Source organism: Hypomesus transpacificus, chromosome 9, assembly GCF_021917145.1.
Source record: "Hypomesus transpacificus isolate Combined female chromosome 9, fHypTra1, whole genome shotgun sequence".
NCBI classification, from domain to species: Eukaryota; Metazoa; Chordata; class Actinopteri; order Osmeriformes; family Osmeridae; genus Hypomesus; species Hypomesus transpacificus.
In genome coordinates, this window is record NC_061068.1 from 8,664,425 (window position 1) to 8,683,370 (window position 18,946).

An 18,946-nucleotide genomic window follows, 5' to 3' on the forward strand; every position below is an offset into this window, starting at 1 on the left:
AGAAATGAATTGTAACGTGATGACTTCTACTTGTGTTATATTGTGTTATATTAACGAGACACTTGAATAGATAGTAGCCTAGGAGTTTTATTTTTTCATGAGGTATTCCTTGGGTTTCCAATCTTTGTATTTATAAAGTATGACATCGTTAAAGTCCTGACTGAGTAAGAAGAAATCACTGTACAAATGGCACGTCAGAACAAATCAGATTTGCCATTTATTTGCTGCCTGGGCATGTTCCTTTATATTTTCCGCCTACAAAAAAGGAGCCGTCTACACACTCCTAAACAATAGGTGGCGGTAATGCTCCTCATAGCCTACATGTTGGTTGCAATGTACCACTCAATTTAGAAGAAGAAGGTCCATAATGTTGGGATAGTACCGTATTACCAGTAGGATGTAAAAACGGAATAGTAGTTTGATTTTTAAAGAAATATATTTATTTGGGCATGATTCATGTTACAATGTCAGTTAAAGGTGCTCCGTTCGATGACAAAAGACAACATGTATATAAAGTTCTGAGTTGTTGATAAAGTCGGGATTAGATCACCAGTCACTCACTGTTGACAATCTAGTTAGCTAACCATGGCGGCGAACAACTGGCCAGAGAAAATCGTCGCGTTCTTACGCAGTCCGTCTGAGTTTTTGTCCTGCACTACGCCGGATGCTTTCCTCGCCGAGTTATTGCGCGAGCTGAGAGACGACAGAGCCAGTGACAATGTCAAGGTAAAACATTTTACATCCAGATTTAAAAAGGACATTAATTTAGTTTACCTGCTTTGCTTTCCAGGCAGCTTACTAAATATCACGACATTTGAACAGCATCATTTCCCCTTCTTCTCAGATCCTCCTGCTGTCTCCACTGTGTGAGCACCCTATGCTGTTATGCCCTTCAGTCACAGTGGGTGAGGAAACAGCTCTGGAGCTAATGTCGGTGTTGTCCTATTGTTCGCCCAAGGCTCTTTCACTCCGCTGCAACCTCCTCCTAACCTTAACTTCAGTGCTCCTCTGCTCTTCGTGTGTGAGTACACACTCTCGTGCCTCTCAAGACTTCCTCGACCTCCTCCTTGAGACAGTCCAAGACACAAATGACCACAGAAGTGGGGCAGTGGTACGCCCACTTCGGGCAACAGCCTGTGACTGCCTCAGGGAGCTGGAGGCCTGCTGCCCAGGTTTGCTGTCCCAACATCTGGAACTCCTGAGTGGTCTGAGGCAACAGGAAAACTCTAGGCTTCACCAGGCCTATTCTTGGCTCCATGCTCTGGGGCTGAGGAATGTTGTGTATCTGCTCACCCAGCAGGCAGGAGCTGGCGCTGGGGAGCTGAAAGCTGTGCTGGGGGGGAACGAGGGTCTCGTGTTGGAAGGCTCCCACGCGGACAGAGCCCTTTTTTCCCCTCTCACTCTTAGTCCCACTGGCAGGGCCCCTTCCCTGCAGACCGGCCCCGACTGTAAGGAGCTACGGTCTCTGCTCTCCTCGCTTCTAGAGGAGTCCTACCTTCTCACGCCCCTGGCCCAGGCTACACTGCTAAGAGGACTGGTAGAGGTTGTTTCCATGGTGCCGGCTGTTTCCCCGGTGATCTTCAAAGCTCAGCTGCTCCGTCTTCTAGGCACGTCTGAGGTGAGTTGTGGGTCTTCAGAACATGCCAGAACGTCAACACTTGCGACATACTATTCAGATTCAATCATCAGAGTATCGTTATGCTGTGTAATCTAATCCTTATCTCCTCCCATCATCTTGCAGGTGTGCCTGCTCCATGCTACTCTGCTGATGAAGGCTGCTTTCACAGACAGCTTGTTCAGTTCTGAGGACGAGGCCTTCCTTCTCAAGCGCCTCGTCGGTTTATCCCAACACCCCCTCGTAAGCACGCCTGAGAAGCTCTTCTACATGGACTGCATCCTGCACTTTCCAGAGAACCGTCCAATTAGCAGTGGGGATTGGGATGACAGCCTGCCGGTGCTACTGACCCCTCGACTCGCTGCAGCCCTGGTGCCAACGGTGTTCAATGACAGCTCCAGCATGTTGGCCCGACTCAACCTGCTCTCCCTGGTTTACTTGGAGGAAGGAGAGGACGGCGATGGAGAGGGAGGGAGGGGCCTAGCCTACCTGTACGACCACCTGACCTCACTCCTCCACATTGTGGAGAACCACGGCAGCAGGGAGATGGTGGTGACCTTCTTCCGAGCCTCCCTCCTCTTCCTCCTCCACTTCTCTCACGTGGAGCGCCACTGTGAGGACCTGACCCAGAGACTATGTACACTTTACCTCGGACACACCCGGCTGGCCCCACACCTCATCAACCTGGCTGACCGTGCCCAGGAGAGGCTGGAGGAGTCGGGCTGGGCCGTGGCTCTCCTCAGGGCTCTGCAGCGAGCCATCACCGAGGCCCCGCTGGCTGTGCTCACCCTGCAAACCCTCCGCTGGCACCTCAAGCTGCTGGCACGTGTGGCTGAGGAAGGGGACGTCCCTCAGAAGAGCACCCTCAGCTTCCTGCTCAGTGTCGTCACATCCCCCTCTTTGTGCGTGGGCGGGGATTGGCGCTTAGGGAACGGCCTGCTCGGTGTGTGTCGCCGTCTACTCTTGCACCCCAGCTTGGATGTCCTCCTCAACCCATTGGCTGACCTCCTGCAGCACCTCACCTGTCACTACAGCGACACGGACATCCAGGACCACGCACGTCTGTACTACACCCTGCTGACCACCCTCTCCAGGGAGAAGCTGGGGGCCGTGCTAGGGCAGGGGCGGGCTCAGGGTGGCCTGCAGGCCAAGGTACGCTCCCTTTCTGCAATCATGTCTGAGAGTGAGGAGCTGACTAGCGGTCTGACCGTGCACCGAACACAACTACCCCTGCTGAGGCTGGTCAAGATGGACAACCACCTGAGACCAGAGAGAGAAACAAAGCCCACACCCAACAACGAAGCACAGCGTGACCTGACCCAAGATCGAGTTCTAGGGGAGATGCAGGAGTACAGAGCCCAGTTCCAGAGCGGTGCCTTTGCCTCTGAGATCATCCTAGACTACCAGCTGACCTACACTGGAGTTCACGAGCCCAGATTTGATCAGCTCTTCAGCATACACCTGCACTTCGACCTCACAGACCCGCACTACGAGGATGTGAGTGACATCAGTGTTCCGTGCCTGTTCAGAGAGCGGAAGCCTCCGGTGGTGAGGCTGAGACTGAGGCCCAGGAGGCCGTACCCCACCACCTTGAAAGCCAGCGCTGTCTTTACCACCCAGGATGGGCTCTCCTGGCACACTGCCCTTGCAGACCTTCAGGTCACCTTCCCCCAATTATTTCTGCCCCTGTCTGCTCCCCTGGCGTGGGGAGAAGAACACAGGTATAGGCTCTTCGAGGTCATGTGGAAGGAAATGAGCTTGAGAGATTCAGAGACGGATTTAGCCGACAATGCTTCAAGCCTCTTCTGCTGTGAATTGAGTGACTCATCCTTAGTTAGGATGATAGAGAAGCACTTTCAGTCGTTTGTGATCTCAGAACTGTCCGAGAAACATCCAGGGAAGAGCAAAGTGCTGTTCTTCCTCCCGCCCAAGTCTCATGTTCTTTTGAAAATATGCATGGAGGAGGACGCTGTGCAGATCAGTATCGCCACAGACAACTGGAAACTTTTGCCTTTCATTAACTCTTACCTGCAGATGATTACCAGAGAGCAGCAGGCTGCAGCTTAAGGGGCAAGCAGATCTGTAAGGTATAGTAGGTATTTTAAATGGAAATAACTCACTTTTAACCGTTTTTGTGTTTTCACAGTGCCTTTCTGGTCCAAATTGTAATGTATTTAACTCCTGCTTAACTCCTGTAATGCTAAAACGTGTTTAAATCATGTTTTGTCCATGTTATGCATCTTATCGATTTAGGAAATCTCATGTTGCATTCCAAAATGCTGTATTGCACTATTGGAACACATTTGTACATTTATGGTAGGAAATATTGTCAATTTTATTGAATCGTGTTCCTGAAGTTACAATCTGCACTCATCAAATGTAGTATGGAATGTTAGTTGATCAAACGTTTCCACATGGATATAGCAATTTGGAATCGAGAACTTCAAATCAACATCTGAAGTGTATGTGCCTGTTTAAATTTGGATTTGTCTATGTTTGTTTGTAATAGATTTTGTCATTTGTCTTCCAAATAAAGTCAGAAAAGTTTGACAATCTTTCTCCTCTCTGTTCCTTTTATGTCAGCATATTGGGCATCAATAAGCTGACAACTAATAATGGACTTAGTTTTTTTCTCTACACAAGCACTTCTTAGTTCTGTGGCCTACAAGTTCCTCATTCCTTACTCAGAGTACACTAAAGCATGTCGAATCCTCTGGAGAAATTGAATACCTTCATGATGACTAAAGGCCAATGTCTGCTATATGTCTATGGAAAGTGTGCTTACTTAACAATGCAATGCTGGTTAATACACAGTTTAAGCAAGCTTGTAACTTTAAGACACTTTATTTTCCTTTCAAACTGTCAGAATAATACCAATCTTGGTTACCACCTTGAAAATTCCTTGTTCATTAAAACAAAAAAGATCAAATAACTACTAACATAACTTTAGATAAAAGGCCATAAAGGCTTAAGAAAGTTTTCAGTAAAGACAGAAAACCACATAATTGAAACATGTCATTAAATCATGTTGGTGCCAGTGGGATATAGTCCAAACAAAGGCAATGATTCTGAGGTGGCCCAGTAATCAACACCTTCATTTGAATTAAGACCTTAACAGCCACCCTGGGTGGCCACAAACAGCTGCTCCAGTTCCATTCTGATCCAGCTCCCTATGTCATCCTTCATTTAGTCAGGCCCTCAAAGTTAGGCTCTGAGCAGGGTGGCAAGGCTGTCTGCTGGCTGAGGAGTTTGTCCATTATGCCCACCTCTGCGTCCTTCTTCTGCACCTCCTCCAGTGGGGTCCAGGACATGTCGTACTGAAGCTTGTACGCAGCAATAAACTTGTGAGGGCAACTGGAGCCCCATTCCTAAAGATGAGTTGATAGCTGGTTAAATATTGATCACTCAAATCTTTGAACACATCCATGTTCTCATGGTTGTTCTAGCTACCAGTCAGGTCTGACGAGAACTGGCTCTGTTTTCACCAGGTGGACATAGTTATCTCAACTCAGGGTCACATGCAGACTTTGGACATCCAATTCTTTTACTCAAAACATATTGTGCAGTGCATGTGTCTGCCATGTTGTAGTGTCTCTCTTCTCACTACAGAGAGCTTATGTACAAAAGCACTTTAAAAATGACACTTAATAATGCATAAAAAGTTTCTTAATTCCTAAATGTCTAGTTTAATTTGTCTTTATGGTTTATATTACTTACCTGTGGGGAGAGGATGGAGAAGTACTTCTGTCCTGACGGGCGTTCGTAAAGGTAATACATGTTCCCTGGCTTTTTTACAACATTACATGCAGCGTGATGGAGTTCAGCATCCTTCTTAGCGTCTTCTAAAACCTACAAAGAGAGACAGTTCAGCCAGGACCTAGTACAGTCAATACACCCCCTGCCTCATAAATCTGTGATGTTAAATCATATTCTGTTCATTTCTATTTACCTTATAGGAAACGTTTTAAATTTCTCAGGCTTACCTTCCTCGCCTGTTCCTGCAGGTATCTAATCTGATCCGCAATGACAGTTAACCTGTTGCAAGCATTAGCTTTGACAAAATCGTCTCCCTACAAAAAAAAATTAAAGAGCATGTTATGACCATGTTTGTAGGTGTGTGTGTAATGTAACTTTCTAATACTAATTTATGGGCATACCTTCTGTACTTGTGTTGCCAGGGCAACCAGATCCATGGGGTCCCCCACCCTGTGGGTCTGGTAAGAGCTGACCAAAGACAGACCATTTGGGTTTGCAGAGTTTTCCACTAACGTCACTGAAAACACACAGATACTTTGTTACATGATATCTGGGTTCACTCGAAATAGAACTGCGCTGAATACGTTAGGTTTTAGCCTAATCAGTGTGAACCGTTTAAACTAGCCTGTCACCACATGTCCTATCCATTATTGTTTCGCAGAACGGCTACTAAAAATATATTGTGTGAATGAGGAAATATTAATCAACAGTTGTGAAATTAATGTTGAGTCTATTGGCATAGTTTAGGCAATAGAGGGATTTCAAGTAGGCTTACCTCTGGTTGTTTTGTCGGGTTGGTTAGGTAGGGTTACTGTTTTATCCATTTTGCTCTGTTGTTAGGATTCTACAATGATGCACGCTACAATTTCACCTGTGTTTTAACAGTTTTTGTAACCACTGCTTACCTAAGTCTGAGTTCAGCCAGTCTTAAAAGGGGAGGTTCAGGGTCTTACGTCTATTCCAGTCTGTTATTGTACGTCATAGTTTTGCCTGTGTGAAATTAGAACAAATAACAGTCTGATATGACAATTGTTGATTCTACAAAAAAATGAATATATAGTATTATACATTAGCATACGTATGAACCAAATCAGCTATATATTTCTATATAATTCGTGCCAATAAAGCATTTATTCTATGGCTTTCTCATTGGCCACGTCAAACGACAGACGAGTTGCGCAACAGCCAGTCGCATAATTGTAGTCATATGTTTAGCCTACAATTTGAGTTGGGAAGGGATTTATGTAATTCCAGTTCACTATGAAATTATGAGGTTACGTAACATTCAAAAGTTTCATCAATGTGACCAAACATTATCATCCCATGTGCTATGGTGATTTGGACTAATACGGTGCATGCAAAGCCTAGACAAGGAACAAGTTAACAAGACAAGCTAATCGCTGTAGTCATTATCCTGTCATTCTATGTATTTTCATTTAATGTGCTAATATTGTTTACCTGGTTGGTTTAGGCTGCGTCAAGTCATAGCCTTCTCTGAGCATGCATATAGCATAGCAGCTGCCGAATACAGCCTCTTACACTCAAACTCCACCTCCAGAAAACTTTGCAGCCCCCGGCCAAAACTTTCAGCCCCACTCTTAACCGAACCGACTGCTCAATTCCAGACCACCATCTCATGTAGGGGGCCCATTTTCTAGAATGGAGTGCCGTTTAGTATTTTTAAGTGCTTTCCTCATCCCATTTTGCATGTCCGACGTGCAACTGAGTAGTAATATTATCCTGGAGCCATATGATATTCTATTTGACACAGCGGTGGAAGCATATTATAAGGGGGACTGGATGTCGGTTATCCTTAATATGGAGAGGGCGCTTCGGAACAAGGCTGCTATACGAAGGGTGAGGGCACATTGTCGGATAACCTGTGCCAACCAAAGCGCATTTGGCGAACCCCTGCCCGGCTTTGGGGTTCCGATACCTGGTGCTGGCTCTGTGGAAGACCTTGGATTCTTCCAGAAAATTTTGAAAAGGGCTGACTGTGTTCATTCCTGCGAAAGTGAAAAGATTGGGCCATCTACTGTCCACAAAGTCAGCGAAGATGTGGAACTTGAATTTAGAAAGAGGACCCCTTACAATTACCTCCAAGTCGCATATTTCAAGGTAAATCTAACAGCCACAGTCATCCATTGTTATGAATGAATTGGATGCAGAGACCAGTAAATATTTAATTGCATGTCTTAGGAAATGAGTAGGCTACTATTTGCTATTAACTCTGACCACAACATCATGTTTATGAACGTTAAATCTATGCTATAAAGAATGCTTTTGAATGAGGCCATAAATAGGTCTACTTTCGGCTTCGTTGCACAAGACTTATCTTATATTCTGCAGGCTATAATTTCATTCAAACCTCTCCCTGCAGGCTACAGTAAGTAGCTTAGTCTACTTTCCCAACCCCCAAGACAAGGCAGCCCGTGCCACGTCTTTAGGTGGAGTCTTGCAATAGCAGTCGCAAATTTGGGGAGTCATTTAAAGCCATAGCGCCTTTTTGGCCAAGTTGAAAACTAGAAATAGGCTAACACTGTATTTACTATTGTCAATATAGACAAGTTTAGATTGAGAGCATCACATAATGTCAAACAGTGAACAACCTTTGCTTTGGCATAGTGTTAATAAAGCCTAACAGCCTAACAACTGATTAATATGCTCAACACCCTGTGCATTGTTGGCTACCCTTGCCTAAAAGTGGGATAAAGTTGGTATATTTTAACATAGGTCCCGGCAAGATGACAAATGACACTTAGGTTCCAGTACAGATGTGTATGTATTGCAGACAATATTGTGGGGGTATTTTTATGTGCACCCTTTTAAGGGTTCACATCTTAATAGCTTCATAATGAAACCTTACTGTGGTTTGAGTAGATCAATAAACTGGATAAGGCAGTGGCAGCAGCAAACACGTTTTTCTTGGCCAACCCGGACCACATGGAGATGAGACAGAACCTGGACTACTATAGGATGATGGCAGGGGTACAGGAGGAGGACTTCAAAGACCTTGAGGCCAGGCCTCACATGGTGAGATATAGACCAATCAGCACAGACTCACCCCAGAGCCCCTAAACCTAATGGGACTTCTGGTCCCACCAGTCTTTACGTTGTAGATCAATAACAGTGTATGACGCTCCTGACCTCCTAGGCAGAGTTCCTTGAAGGGAAGCGGGTCTACAGCGCCGACAGGTTTGCTCCGGCCATCGACCACTTTGAGGCGGCCGTAGAGGAGTACTTCATCGCCGACAAGGAGTGTCGAGTGCTGTGCGAGGGTGCCTACGACTACGATGGTTATAACTACATGGAGTACAGCTCCGACCTGTTCCAGTCCATGACAGGTACGACAGGAGGTAGAATTAGGATTAGGAACAGTAGGGATCAAAACGACAGAAAGTTCTAGTTAATCTCATCAGTATAGGAGTCAGGTGGCTGAGCGGTTAGAGCATCGGGCTAGTAATCTGAAGGTTGCCAGTTCGATTCCCGGCCGATGCACATGACGCTGTGTCCTTGGGCAAGGCACTTGCCTCGGGGAAAAATGTCCCTGTACTTACTGTAAGTCGCTCTGGATAAGAGCATCTGCTAAATGACTAAATGTAAATGTAAATGTATAGATGAAGGAAAGGAGATAAGGGGAGGAGCACAACACCGATACAGGAATTCTTGGTGATGAGAAGAACAGAGCCAGCTCTTGGATCTCATGAGCACATTACTGCCACCTGCTGGTAGAAAGTTGTGGGCACGTCTCGTCAGCTGGATGTTTCTGATGTGTGTTATCTCCCTGTGGACTGACCCATAGACTGTATGGTTGTGTGTACTTTAGAGCACTACATGCAGGTGCTGAGCTGTCAGCAGCGCTGCTCTGTAGAGCTGGCCACCACGGCCGGCAGAGATAAACCCTTTGAGGATTTCCTCCCCTCCCACTTCAACTACCTCCAGTTCTCCTACTACAACAGTAAGTCTCAACAGTGAGAAACAAGCTTTCATCATCAACAAGCTGCCGCTAAAAGGAATACCATTGTAAGTGCAAACAATTGCTCGTTCCACCTTCACTCAGGTGAGAAGTATGCAGAGGCTATAGAGTGTGCTAAGACTTTCCTGCTGTTCCACCCTGAGGATGAGGTGATGAACCAGAACCTGGCATACTACTCTGTCATGCTGGGGGAGGATAAGGCAGCCACCCTCTCTGCCAAACAGGTACGGCCCACACACACACACACACACACTCGACAACTGTTATAGACAGGGCAGGAGCCCCCTGCTTTTACCCTAACCACCTGTTTGTGTGTGTCTGTGAACATGCATCTGTCTGTCTTTCATTAGGTGGTGAAACAGCACATCCAACAGTCCCTACTGGAGAAAGAGCTGCTGTACTTTGGCTATGAAGTGTTTGGAATAACTTTTGTTGATCCGGTGGGTAAACCTGTCCTGCATATTCATTCATAAAGCTATTATTTCAGATTGACTCTTACTCAGTTTTACTCTCAAAACTCTTTTAGGATGCATGGACCCCTGCTGAGGTCATGCCCTTAAAACTGAGAGAGAAGCAGAAGTAAGATGGTCAATCGAAGCCTGTGTCTTTGATGGCCGCTGTTGATTCATGTATACACACATTGTTTTAGTACTGTATCCTATTGTGCTCCAGATTCCATACATAGATAGAGTGTGCTGTTGGTTGAAACTCTCCATCTCTCCCAGGGCAGACAAGGAGACAGCAGCTAGGATCACAGAGGAGATTGGTAATCTGATGAAGGAGATTGAGACTCTCGTGGATGAGAAGAACAAGGACTCAACAGACCTGGCCAAGATTGTACAGGAAGGTGCGAACCATTTTGCGAAGACGTGTCCTCGCTGCTCGATGGCGAGGGACTGTCAATCACATTCTCTCCCGACTGTCCTCAGGTGGCCCGCTGCTGTACGATGACATCAAAGTGACCATGGTCTCCAAGCAGCTGAACGGGTCTCAGCGCGTGCTGCTGGATGGAGTCATCACAGAGGACGAGTGCAGAGAGCTCCATCGGCTTTCTAACGTAAGATACCACGACAGGCTGCAGGGTTTGTGTGTCTGGCGGGTGTGTTGATATTGTGTGTGTGTGTTCCAGGCGGCAGCGCTGAAAGGTGACGGGTACAGGGGCCGCCCATCCCCCCACACTCCCAGTGAGATGTTCCAGGGGGTCACTGTCCTCAAGGCTCTGAAGGTGAGAAAACCCTGAACACCGACCCCCTAACCAACATGAATACCTTTACCATAGTCTTAACCCTGACCCCATGGAACCCACTAGTCTACCACCACTCTCAGTTGGCCATCAGAAGGCAATCTGTACATTCCTACTGCTTCATAACTGCTGTCGGCCTGGCTGTCATCATGTCATTCAGCTAGGGCAGGAGGGCAAGGTGCCCCTGAAGAGTGCCCGCCTGTTTTTTGACCTAAGTGAAAAGGTGCGTCAGATCCTGGAATCCTATTTCCGCCTGGACAGCGCTCTCTACTTCTCCTACTCCCACCTGGTGTGCCGCTCCGCTATTGACGGTAAGACAGGGAGCTACGGTGGCCCTAAGGTGTTCAGAAAACACGGAGAAGCAAAGAACCCTTATAGAACTGTGGGTTATCACATTTAGAGCACACCCAGTTGTTTTGTAGTGCCTACTATGCTAGGTTTGGTAACAGCCAGATGTTTGTGTGTTATTTGGTCATGCAGAGAAGCAGGAAGACCGGGAAGAACTGAGTCATCCAGTCCATGTAGACAACTGCCTACTGATCTCAGAGCTCAACGAATGCATCAAAGAGCCCCCTGCGTACACACACAGAGACTACAGGTACCTACAGTTAGTATACCGATGCATACACACACATATTCACACACACACACACACACTCAATTTCTCATGAAAACTCTCCTATTTCCCCTGTAGTGCCATTCTCTACCTGAATGATGACTTTGAGGGAGGAGACTTCATCTTCACTCAGCTGGATGCCAAAACTGTCACTGTAAGTCAAGCGGCTTGTGGAAAGGTTGTTGTGAAGCAGCTTAGATGACTTCTTATTGTGAATTTTAGCTGAAAATCAATGAATCCATTTCCTATGTTGTCTGTGGTTGTCTGTGGCCACAGGCGGAGGTGCGTCCCCAGTGTGGCCGTGTGATTGGCTTCGAGGCAGGAAAGGAGAATCCCCATGGTGTTAGAGCAGTCACCAAGGGCCAGCGGTGTGCTGTGGCCCTCTGGTTCACTCTGGACCCCATCCACCAGGAAAAGGTACAGTGACTGTGAACAACACTGTGATTCTGGCCTGATACATTTACTGGTTTATCTGTAAATATTTGTGCCGTATGTGTTCATAAGTACTAAATGCTTTAAAAATCTTCCCTTTTCATCTACAGGAGAGAATCCAAGCTCAGGAACTGCTGAAAATGTTTTCCAGTCCTGTCGATGCAGAGTTTATGGGAACAGGGACTCCAGACAAGGCGAAGGAGACCAAATTAGCAGCCCAATCTGAGAGCTCAGAGCCACAGGCCACACCTCCTGACCAGGCCACACCCATAGTCCACGACCAGCCAGAGCAAGAACAGGGGGGGAAACCAGAAGAGCAGAAGCCTCAGGAAACTAAAGACTCACATACTGAAAAACCAGCTGATAAACCAGTGGACAAGCTAGAGGATAAAACAGTTAAAGTGGAAGAAAAAGCCAAAGTGAGGGTCACAAGCAAAACGAAAGCCAAACCATCCTCTGCATCAAAGCCTAAAGCTACAGCTAAAACAACAGCCAAAGTAGGAAAAGAAGCAAAGCCCAAATTGTCTGACAAGACAAAGGCAGCTAAACCTGCAGCAAAAACAAACAGCACACAGGCTATCAAAACGAAACCCAAGCAGGTGGACAAGAAGGAGCAGAAGCCGAAAGCAAAGAAGACAGAGAAAGCCTCTGTCAAAAAGGACCCCAAGGTCCCTAAAACTGATATCAAACTAGAGTCCGACTCACAGAAAAACAAAGTAGAGCTGTGATCCAAGCAACACATGTGACTGTTACAATGAGTGGTACATTTGTTTTACCTTTGGAATAAGTTCTGAAGGTTTACTCTGTGGATTTATTTCTAGTTGTTTTCTAATAAAACCATAGGTTGTTGATAATAAAAGCCATACATGGACTGCAGTATCATGGTTTGCAGGGTCACAAAAGTGCCTTCAGTGATGAACCATCTTTCAATGGCAATCACCTCTATCACAGACTCCTAGACTATCACCGTTTTTTATATTTTGTCATGTCTTCAGCAGTTGTTGTTCATGAAATGCTTGAAATGTACTATTAGTACAATTTTCTTCCTGTTTCAGGAATTAATACAATTGTTATGATGCCCACTCTGGAAAATAATACAAAAAACATACAACTTGATCAAAATAAAAGCCCTGTTTTTAACTTATTGTTGTTGTTTTGACATTCTAAAGGTATATAAACTGCTAGTTTATGTACCTTTAGTATAGATAGTCCACATATTTAAATTTTAGGTTCCTATATGTTTATTGTATGCACCTTCCTGCCAAAGTAAATTCCTTGTCTCTGCAAACTTTCATGGCGAATAAATCCCTTTCTGATTCTGTGCAATACTCCAAAGAATCCCTGGGTGGCACCATGGAGCCACATTAACCTTCAAGCTTCAGACAGACGATCCAGCACTGCTGTCCTGGCACTGCTGTCCTGAAGAAAAAAGTTAAAGATTGCTACTTATTTTCTACAGAGTAAGTGACTTGTACATGTAATGGATATTCAGTTTGTTAAGTATTCAAACTTAAATGGACCTCAAATACTCTGAGGAAAGGACTTTCATAGGTGACGGCTCACCATATTGTCTGTTACATACCATTCTTAGTTTATTTGATGTGTGTGTGTAAGTGTGTGTGTGTAGTTAAATGCTTGTCTTGTATTCTCGAGGGAGTTTTAATTTGGTATCCTGTTTATCAGATAGCTGCTCCACCCAGAAACTATACTAGCTTCGCCAGACCCTACAGCTGAGAGGATCTATTAGTATGTTTTGGGCTGTAGAACATTTGGATCTCTACAGGGAGGTTCTCTGCCCTGTGTGCTTCTCTGTTGTCCTCAGCTCAGAGTCCGTGGGTGCGTCTGTGTAGGTTTAGCTTGTGAGTGAAGTCATGCCTAGTGTGAAGCCATCTACACACACTACACACACACACACACAGCCTTGCCATTTCCTCAGCACATGTAACAGTCATCACCCAGTTCAGCTCCCCGACTGAAACATCCAAGTTATTCAGGGGCACATGGGAGCAGGCCTTCCACACTCCCATCCATGCCCTGCAGATAGAGTCCATGTAGCCTAGCGTACAGTATGTGTATGTGAGTGTCTTCTGCATGCATAGATTTTACGTCAACCGCTTTGTTAAACATTCCTTCAACTCTGTGCAAACACTGCAAAGGGAACTCACATGAAGTCTTGTCTGTCAGCTGCATGTACTTAGCACACATACGCTTACTCACACACCAAATCAACAATGTTTAACCCAATAGGGTCTACGTCTACAAAATGGACCCCGACTGATGTTGATGAGGATGGTACAGAGGTTAAGTTGTTAAGTTGCGGTGTACTCTAGCTAGAATACAGTTTGCACTGCCATTCTGTCAGTGTTGTGTGTGTGTGTGTGTGTGTGTGTGTGTGTGTGTGTGTGTGTGTGTGTGTGTGTGTGTGTGTGTGTGTGTGTGTGATTGAACGTCCGTGTATCAAAAATATGTGTGCATGTCTGTGTGTCTTTGTCTCTGTGTTTCTCTCTGTGCTTTCTTTGTGTCTCACTGTGGTCTGGTTAGTGTGGTTCTGGGCCAGCGAGGGAACACAGACTACTTTGTGTTCTTGTGTGTTCGTGGTGTATAGGTTCCACCATTGTTCTAGAAGGAGAGAGTGGGAGAGAGAAAGAGAGAGAAAGAGAGAAAGGGAAGAAGAAAGAAGGAGAGAAAAGGAGAGAATGGTGAGTGATAGAATACAGTAGTCCAAACAGAGAGTGGTGCGGATATCTCTGAATGTCACCTTCTCCACACACACACTGTTGAATGTACCTGCTAGACAAGGCTCAGGGAAATCGTTCTTTGGTCAACTTCCAGCATACACTTACCTGTATGTGTCTGAGTGTGTGTTTATGCGTGCCAATGCTGTGTCCGGGAGTACACACCTCAGACCCCATGACAAGGCCACAGTTGGAGATTTGGTGGTTGTTGGTTGCCGTGGCAGCTGGGTGGGCATGGAAACGGTGGTGTCAGTGGCGGGCTGGGCCCAGCAGGATGCAGCACTCAAATCAACTGTGACTCTGGGACTCTGAGAAGAGGAGAATAAAACAGCATTCTAACAAGCTCTGACACGGCCTCCCTCAGCCTGCCCCCCTGGCACACACTACTCTACTGAAAGGAAACTTTTCATTGTCGACCTTTTTGGCTGTGAGGCCTACTTCAGGATCAGCCTTTTCCTTATTTCATAGAAAGGTAGTGCAGAGCTGACCCTGGCTTCAGGTATTCCGCTACGTTTTTTTTATCCAGTTTGAACTGTTGGCAGCCAAATGAAATATAGGGGTTTAATAGAGCACGAATATGTTGAAAAATCTGCTTGTTTCTGTGCTTAAATAATAATTAAAAAAAAATATATGGTTTCAAAAAACACATTTTATCTGACAATGAGTGTGTGTTTGTGAGTGTTTGTGTGACCTGAGCCTCAAACTGTTTCTGGAAACTGTACGCAGTTACCGTCAAAGACCAGGGGGCATCCATCAGTCAGCCCATGCTGTTCCATGTCCATACTTTCCCTGTTCAGCCTCTTGTCTAAACCAGCCTTGTGCCTGCAGGACAGAGCAGCTGATTGTTGGGCTAGCTGCTCTGACGGATGCCTGGCCTATGACTTCAACTCTGCCATGAACCATCTCCTTATTCCCCTAAGACTGGGATCACAGCCGTGCTGGCCAGGGGATGGAACCAGTTTAGAGAGGCTGGGGATGAAGAGGCTGGGGGCTGGAGGCTGGGGGCTGGAGGCTGGGGATGAAGAGGCTGGAGGCTAGGGGCTGGGGGCTGGAGGCTGGAGGCTGGAGGCTGGAGGCTGGAGGCTGGAGGCTGGGGGCTGGAGGCTGGAGGCTGGAGGCTGGGGGCTGGGGGCTGGAGGCTGGGGGCTGGGGGCTGGGGGCTGGGGGCTGGAGGCTGGGGGCTGGGGGCTGGAGGCTGAGGGCTAGAGGGTATACCAGTTTAGTCAATGTAATCCTGGCCAGTGTAGTCTTTGAGGATGGGGCTCCATTGGACATGCTGGACAGCAGCATTTTATAGGACTTCAATTGGGTTTTGACTGGGCAATAGAGGAGAAGATTTTAAATTCAAGAACATTTCTTTTCACATGATCTGGCATCTTATTTGGAGAGGAGCTATTTAACACTTTAGGTGCTTTACGCCAGTCATTCGATAGCAGTGAATTTTTTAAAATATATATTTGCACAGTTGCTTAAATTCAAAGACCCTGCTTTCTTGATTTTTCCTAGATACGTGCGTCTTATCACTCTGCAATTTTTAATTGTCGAAATCACACCAGTAAAAGCATGTTTAAAGCTGTTTGTATTTAAACAGCGGACACTGTACTGTCAAATAAACATTTCCTACAGCTCAATAAAGCCTATCTTATTTTAAATTGTCAACAAACAGTAAAATATGAATTTAAATTAGGACACCGCAGAGGATAAAAGACAGAACAACCTAATGAAGCTATTGTGAACCTATTTGCCATTGAGAGGGACAGTGCAAAGTACCTTTTGGGGAATGACTCTACTCTGTGAGGGTGTTTTGGGGAGGTTAAGTGCCTGTGTGATATACTGAGCCTCATTCCAGGAATAAGCCCACATAGGCCTGGTGCTAAAACAGGACAAAGTACCCATACGCCTCTGGGAGAGCAGCCCTGATTCCAAGGGCCCCTTTGTTCTGTCAAATGAAGATGTCACTGCTTGTTGTCATGGTGACAGCGGGCAGAGCGGTGCAGCCCCAACCACCAAGCTACAGAAAGACAGATGCAAGGAAAATGGTGGAAAGAAAAAGGAGAGGAGTTGGAAGGGTGGGGGGTGCAGAAGAAAAAGGAGTGTGAGGGAGAGGAGAGAAAAGGACACGGCAGAGATGAGACCAGAGGTGTGTGTGTGAACTCAGCTCTGTGGGAAGGAGACAGCGGCGGCTCAGACAGCGTCTACTTGACACATTTTTGGAATAACAGCCAACATAAAGGCTGGAGATAGTGTGAGAAAGTCCGACTCACAGTTATCTCGTGCCTACACGATCAGACAGATTGACAGACTGTTGTGTCATTGATAAGTGTCATTTGAGAACAGGGAAACAAAGAAGTCAAATGTACATGCTTTTACATGAATAAAAAACGTTTTGATAACCTCAATGGAACTCAATACTAATTCTAAGTACTAAGTCTGTTGCATCTGAAATGTTTGGATGTTTAATGCTTGCTGGAAGACCCCTATCTGCTGTGTGGAGCTGCAGAGTAGGCTGTTTAATACAGGTAAACCTAGTCTTATGTTTTCTTTGATTATTAGTCATGAAGTTTTGTCTATATAGTAGAACTGTAGCTTACATGTGATCCTATGCAGCCCTCTGAGAGAGCACCACTGGATTTGAAATCCTATATTTGTTCTGGATCTCAAGTCCGGGTCACCTCGCTGGGGTCATGACCTCTGCTGTTTACATCCAACACGAGTGTGAAATCCTTGCACCGGGATTGGTGGATCTGTGTGAGAGGGCATGGTTCAGGTAGATGACACGTACATGAATATGGACACAGAAGAACATTTGAGTTGGGGCTCGGGGGGCAGGGGTAGTGTTATGATGTGGGGAGGCGAGAGCAAGATGGTGGGGTGGAGCGTGAGAAGGGTGTGGAAGGGCAGGGGGAGAAGTAGAACGTTTTAGTTTGCGAGAGTGAGGTGGAGGTTGGGCGGCTGGGTGCAGGAGCATGGGGAGGGGGATCAGTGGGTGAAGGGCTGAAGGGATCGGGCCTGAGTAGGGATGGCTCTGGGGCAGAGTAGGTGAGGCCTAGAGGCAGCCCAGTGTTTGGTTAAGAGCAGATGGCTAGAACGTTGGGAGCCCCTGGTCTGTGTGCTCTGTGCTGGCTGCCCAGGGCTGTGAGGAATGCTTGTCTTTTCTTTGCTCTCTGGCTGAGTGGAGCTTCAGAGGGTTGCTGTATAACGCTGGATTAGATTCTACATTCCCTCTTTAATCTCTCCTTTCTCCCCCCTCAGCTGGTCCCCCTCAGGCCTCTACCCTCCACCTCCCCTGCCCGCCTGTTGATGTTGTACTCGCCACACACACACATGCACGGGTGCGTATTTGTGCACGCACACACACACACACACACACACACTCTCACACGCAAACACACACATGGACCTGCTCTGCACCTCCGCTCCACTCTAGCCATTTGACTAATTATCCAAACTGCTTTCAAAAGAAACACTTGCTTTTCGCGAGCAGAAATGGGATTGTTCAAATTACTTGATTTTTGATGTGCAAGTACCTCCAAGACTCCCCCTCTTTACCCGACGTGCTCCCCCATAGTCCCACTAGCCCCGGCTCTCTGTGTGCCAGGTGTACCCTCTCCAGGGGGTGTAGAGGGGCCGCTCTGAAGAGCGCCCCTCCAGACTAGAGAGGCTTTTCTGGGTAAAAGGAAGGCCCAGGAGCCTTTGCAGTGGGCCACAATAGCTCCATCCGGCTCCAGGCGAATGCACCTCAACTCTCCTAACAGAGGAGCTCTATTGGAGGACATTTCCTCCCCCATCTACTGCCGATGAAAGAACCCTTCCGCTCTCCTCTTCTTTCCTCCGCTCCCTTTTCTCCCCTCACTTGGCCATGTCCCCCAGAGAGGCCAGAACCCTGCATTACTCTCAGGAATACTGGGGCAGGAATAGAGAGTATGAGGTGCTTTGCGGTAATTAGTTGTAATGGGCAAGGGTACATGTGCTGGGAACTGGATGAGTGAGGTGATGAGAGGAATGAAAGAAAAGGGGGAGAAGGAATAAAGGAGGGGAGAACGGTGGGAACTGAAGAAGGACAAGATGTTAATGAGACGTCGAGGGAGGAGGAGGATGTAACAGTGATGGGAGATAGGAAGGAGAGAGAAGGAGCAAGAGAAGGAGAGGAGAAGGAGCGGTGGTGGGAACAGCACCAGGGTCTTTCCCATATCAGGGGCCACCTCAGAGTGAAGCTGCTTGCGTCTAGATCCAAAATAACTAGAGCAGCCATTTCTTATTTCTCTTTCACATTTGGTGGCATATGAAATACATGTTCTCACTGTAGACACAGAAGGTTTACTAAAGAACCAAGTCAAGAACTGAGAATAGTTATCTCACATCACAGAGTACATGACTGGGTGTCCATTCTAGTGTGAACAGCTATGTGGCACCAGAGCCCCCTGGGAGGTCCTGTGTCGTTGGGAACTCTCGTCTCTCGTTAGCCACTACACGACTCTGGTCTTTGATCAGCTCAGCTGACTCCTAAGCTCAGCTTAGTACTGGAGGGGTCCGGAAAATCTGGGGAGAAGGTGAGGGGAAGGGAGAGAGGGAT

General features: G+C 46.7%; 3 protein-coding genes across 3 annotated transcripts; 2 read left to right on the plus strand and 1 right to left on the minus strand.

The window, feature by feature from the left end:
* The first annotated feature begins 359 nt into the window (after positions 1-359).
* ap5b1 (adaptor related protein complex 5 subunit beta 1) lies at positions 360-4,179 on the plus strand. The gene is made up of 3 exons (XM_047025262.1): positions 360-726; positions 845-1,618; positions 1,742-4,179. Exons 1-3 carry the CDS (start codon positions 586-588, stop codon positions 3,680-3,682), a joined length of 2,856 nt encoding a protein of 951 aa, XP_046881218.1. The 5' UTR covers positions 360-585; the 3' UTR covers positions 3,683-4,179.
* Positions 4,180-4,442: 263 nt separating this feature from the next.
* Positions 4,443-6,901, minus strand: c9h1orf50 (chromosome 9 C1orf50 homolog). The gene is made up of 6 exons (XM_047025264.1): positions 6,830-6,901; positions 6,147-6,361; positions 5,773-5,888; positions 5,599-5,685; positions 5,333-5,464; positions 4,443-4,983 (listed from the first exon to the last, which is right to left on the minus strand). Exons 2-6 carry the CDS (start codon positions 6,193-6,195, stop codon positions 4,798-4,800), a joined length of 570 nt encoding a protein of 189 aa, XP_046881220.1. The 5' UTR covers positions 6,196-6,361; positions 6,830-6,901; the 3' UTR covers positions 4,443-4,797.
* A 46-nt stretch (positions 6,902-6,947) lies between these two features.
* Positions 6,948-12,778, plus strand: p3h1 (prolyl 3-hydroxylase 1). Its single transcript, XM_047025263.1, has 15 exons — positions 6,948-7,489; positions 8,252-8,404; positions 8,526-8,715; positions 9,198-9,329; positions 9,432-9,571; positions 9,698-9,787; positions 9,874-9,926; positions 10,073-10,194; positions 10,277-10,404; positions 10,477-10,572; positions 10,751-10,901; positions 11,071-11,188; positions 11,285-11,360; positions 11,483-11,623; positions 11,749-12,778. Exons 1-15 carry the CDS (start codon positions 7,031-7,033, stop codon positions 12,364-12,366), a joined length of 2,667 nt encoding a protein of 888 aa, XP_046881219.1. The 5' UTR covers positions 6,948-7,030; the 3' UTR covers positions 12,367-12,778.
* The last annotated feature ends 6,168 nt before the right edge of the window (positions 12,779-18,946 follow it).

Excerpts from the sequence above, each read along its gene's own strand:
- ap5b1 (XM_047025262.1), top strand. The coding sequence starts at position 586 with ATGGCGGCGAACAACTGGCCAGAGAAAATCGTCGCGTTCTTACGCAGT. Across the intron at positions 727-844 it reads GAGCCAGTGACAATGTCAAG|ATCCTCCTGCTGTCTCCACT; the intron begins GTAAAACATTTT and ends CCTTCTTCTCAG. Across the intron at positions 1,619-1,741 it reads GTCTTCTAGGCACGTCTGAG|GTGTGCCTGCTCCATGCTAC; the intron begins GTGAGTTGTGGG and ends ATCATCTTGCAG.
- c9h1orf50 (XM_047025264.1), bottom strand. The coding sequence starts at position 6,195 with ATGGATAAAACAGTAACCCTACCTAACCAACCCGACAAAACAACCAGA. Across the intron at positions 5,686-5,772 it reads TGGCAACACAAGTACAGAAG|GGAGACGATTTTGTCAAAGC; the intron begins GTATGCCCATAA and ends TTTTTTTTGTAG. Across the intron at positions 5,465-5,598 it reads TGCAGGAACAGGCGAGGAAG|GTTTTAGAAGACGCTAAGAA; the intron begins GTAAGCCTGAGA and ends CTCTCTTTGTAG.
- p3h1 (XM_047025263.1), top strand. The coding sequence starts at position 7,031 with ATGGAGTGCCGTTTAGTATTTTTAAGTGCTTTCCTCATCCCATTTTGC. Across the intron at positions 9,927-10,072 it reads AAACTGAGAGAGAAGCAGAA|GGCAGACAAGGAGACAGCAG; the intron begins GTAAGATGGTCA and ends CATCTCTCCCAG. Across the intron at positions 11,624-11,748 it reads ACCCCATCCACCAGGAAAAG|GAGAGAATCCAAGCTCAGGA; the intron begins GTACAGTGACTG and ends TTTCATCTACAG.